This window comes from Anopheles bellator, unplaced genomic scaffold (assembly GCF_943735745.2).
Source record: "Anopheles bellator unplaced genomic scaffold, idAnoBellAS_SP24_06.2 scaffold01703_ctg1, whole genome shotgun sequence".
NCBI lineage: Eukaryota > Metazoa > Arthropoda > Insecta > Diptera > Culicidae > Anopheles > Anopheles bellator.
In genome coordinates, this window is record NW_026685825.1 from 1 (window position 1) to 2,127 (window position 2,127).

The following is a 2,127-nucleotide window of genomic DNA, read 5'->3' on the forward strand; positions in this document are numbered from 1 at the left end:
CGAACGGGCAATATCGAGAGTTTTTCGACAATAATCAAAGCACCCCCGAAGGATCCTACGGAAAAGATCTCATTCTTGGAGACTTCAGTACGCGAAACCCAAATGTACACCGATTATATACCGGCGTTTGAAAAGTTGTACCGTGACAGGGGAGTCCAGGTTCAGTTTGCCCCAAGCTGTCTCAAGTCGTGCCAAGGTATTCCTGAGGATCTGCTAGTATTGGACGACCTGACAAATAGTGGCAATCGTATGGCGGATCGTCGTGTTGGCTTGGACTTGAAGCACACAGAATTGGCACTGGATTTGCTGGCGAAATTCCACGCAGCCTCCGCGGTGTACGTGGATCATGGACATACCTTTACGGAAGAGTTTGTTGGGCCGAAACCGGTCGAAGGGTTCAGAAAAATGTGCAAAGATATATTTCAACCGATTCTGGATGATCTAATACAGGGCATGGCGAGTTGGAATCTCGAGCCGGAATACTATGCCGACTTGCAAGAACTAGCACGCCATATGTTGGACGAATTGGCTCCTATGATGGCTCCTTGCGATGATCAGTTCAATGTTCTGATTCACGGTGATCTGTGGACCAATAACATGCTTTTCAAATACGACACAAACTCTAGTATTCCATCAGCAGCCACTTTGCTAGACTTTCAAGTATGCTGCTGGGCATCTCCGTTGGTCGATTTGCACAATTTCCTGTTTTCATCTGTCTGTGCCGAATTGATGCTGCCCAAGCTGAACTACTTCCTGCGCTTCTACCAAGAACGTTTGGCCGAGAGTCTGGTGTTGTTGGGTTACACGAAACGTCTGCCAACGTTACAGCAACTTCACGTGGATTTCACCGACCATCTTCTGTACGGTTTCTTCAGTGCGATGCTGATGCTGCCATTTGTATTAGTTCCAGATACGGAAGACGCATCGCTAGGTACCATGCTAGAACCGGGCACCGATTCTTGGCAACGGTTCCTGAAGAAGATGTTTCGTAACGACCAGTTAAGAACTCATCTAAAAATGCTAATCCCATACTTCCGTGTACTCGGTATTCCATGTCAGGCGAAATGATTTGTCGCAAGCATTATCTTGAAGCAAAGCAAAATAAAGATTTGTCATTTATTTTTCCAAACGTGGGTTCATGTAAAGGATGTATCTGTGATTGAACTGTCGGATGTAATCCAAACTTGCCACGGTAAGGAATATCGTTATCTTTAAAGTATGATTGCTTAGGCCGGCCTGAAGGAAGTGACTACCAGAACCCATATCGCAAAATTGACTCTGTCAGCTGTAGGTGACATCAAGCCAGACCCGTGCCAATGAACTAGCATCAGGCGCACGCTCCATAAATGGTATACCACGGACAACCGATAACGGTGGCCAGCGATAGCGGAACCATGATATGATTAAAATTTAGCGCGTGTCGAATAGATGGTATTTCATCGAAAAGCGTGCCAAGGCCGTTTTCTACTAGACAGTACTCAATATTAATACTAGCACTAACACCGACGCATTACGATCGTGCACTACGGCGTCTAGTTCTAAAACACGATCCCACGTCTTCCGATCGTACCACACAAAAACCACAAATATTCAATGTCATCATCATTCACTTAACTCATTCACTCATCTGAACAGTGCCACTATATGTTTAATTGTGTTCAAGGTTCAAAGCCACCCTAGGTTAATCCGGAATGGCGTCATCTTATTGCACGTAACCGGGCCCTCATATCCACCTAGCACTGAGACTTTTAATCGTGTATAACTTTATTGGACTATGATAAAATATACTGTTTTACAATTTAAAATAACAAAAACCATTACAAATCTTCAATGATCAATTAATAGTAAAATGCCACTTATTTCGAACAATGTTGTATTTTCCACCAGCGTACTACTCCACACAATGGACGCCTGTTGACGGTATCGATAACAAGGCTTCTGAAGCGCTATAGCTAAATCAAAACAGATTGCTTGCGACCCGTTTTTAGCTAGTAGTTCGCGAGCATCCGAGCAGTGCGGACCTAATCGTTTGAACGACACAATGGCGGTTCCGAAACCAGTTGCAGTTCCCCCGTGGATGACAGAGAGTTTTTTTGTGGAACCGATCGCAGCTAGATTCGGCTTACC

At 44.8% G+C, this 2,127-nt stretch overlaps 1 protein-coding gene across 1 annotated transcript; it reads left to right on the plus strand.

The window, feature by feature from the left end:
- Positions 1-3: 3 nt before the first annotated feature.
- On the plus strand, positions 4-1,068 carry LOC131214641 (uncharacterized; the record flags this gene model as incomplete). The annotated part of the gene is made up of 1 exon (XM_058208976.1): positions 4-1,068. A coding segment is annotated over one exon (1,065 nt), but the record flags the coding sequence as incomplete, so codon positions are not given.
- Positions 1,069-2,127: the final 1,059 nt, after the last annotated feature.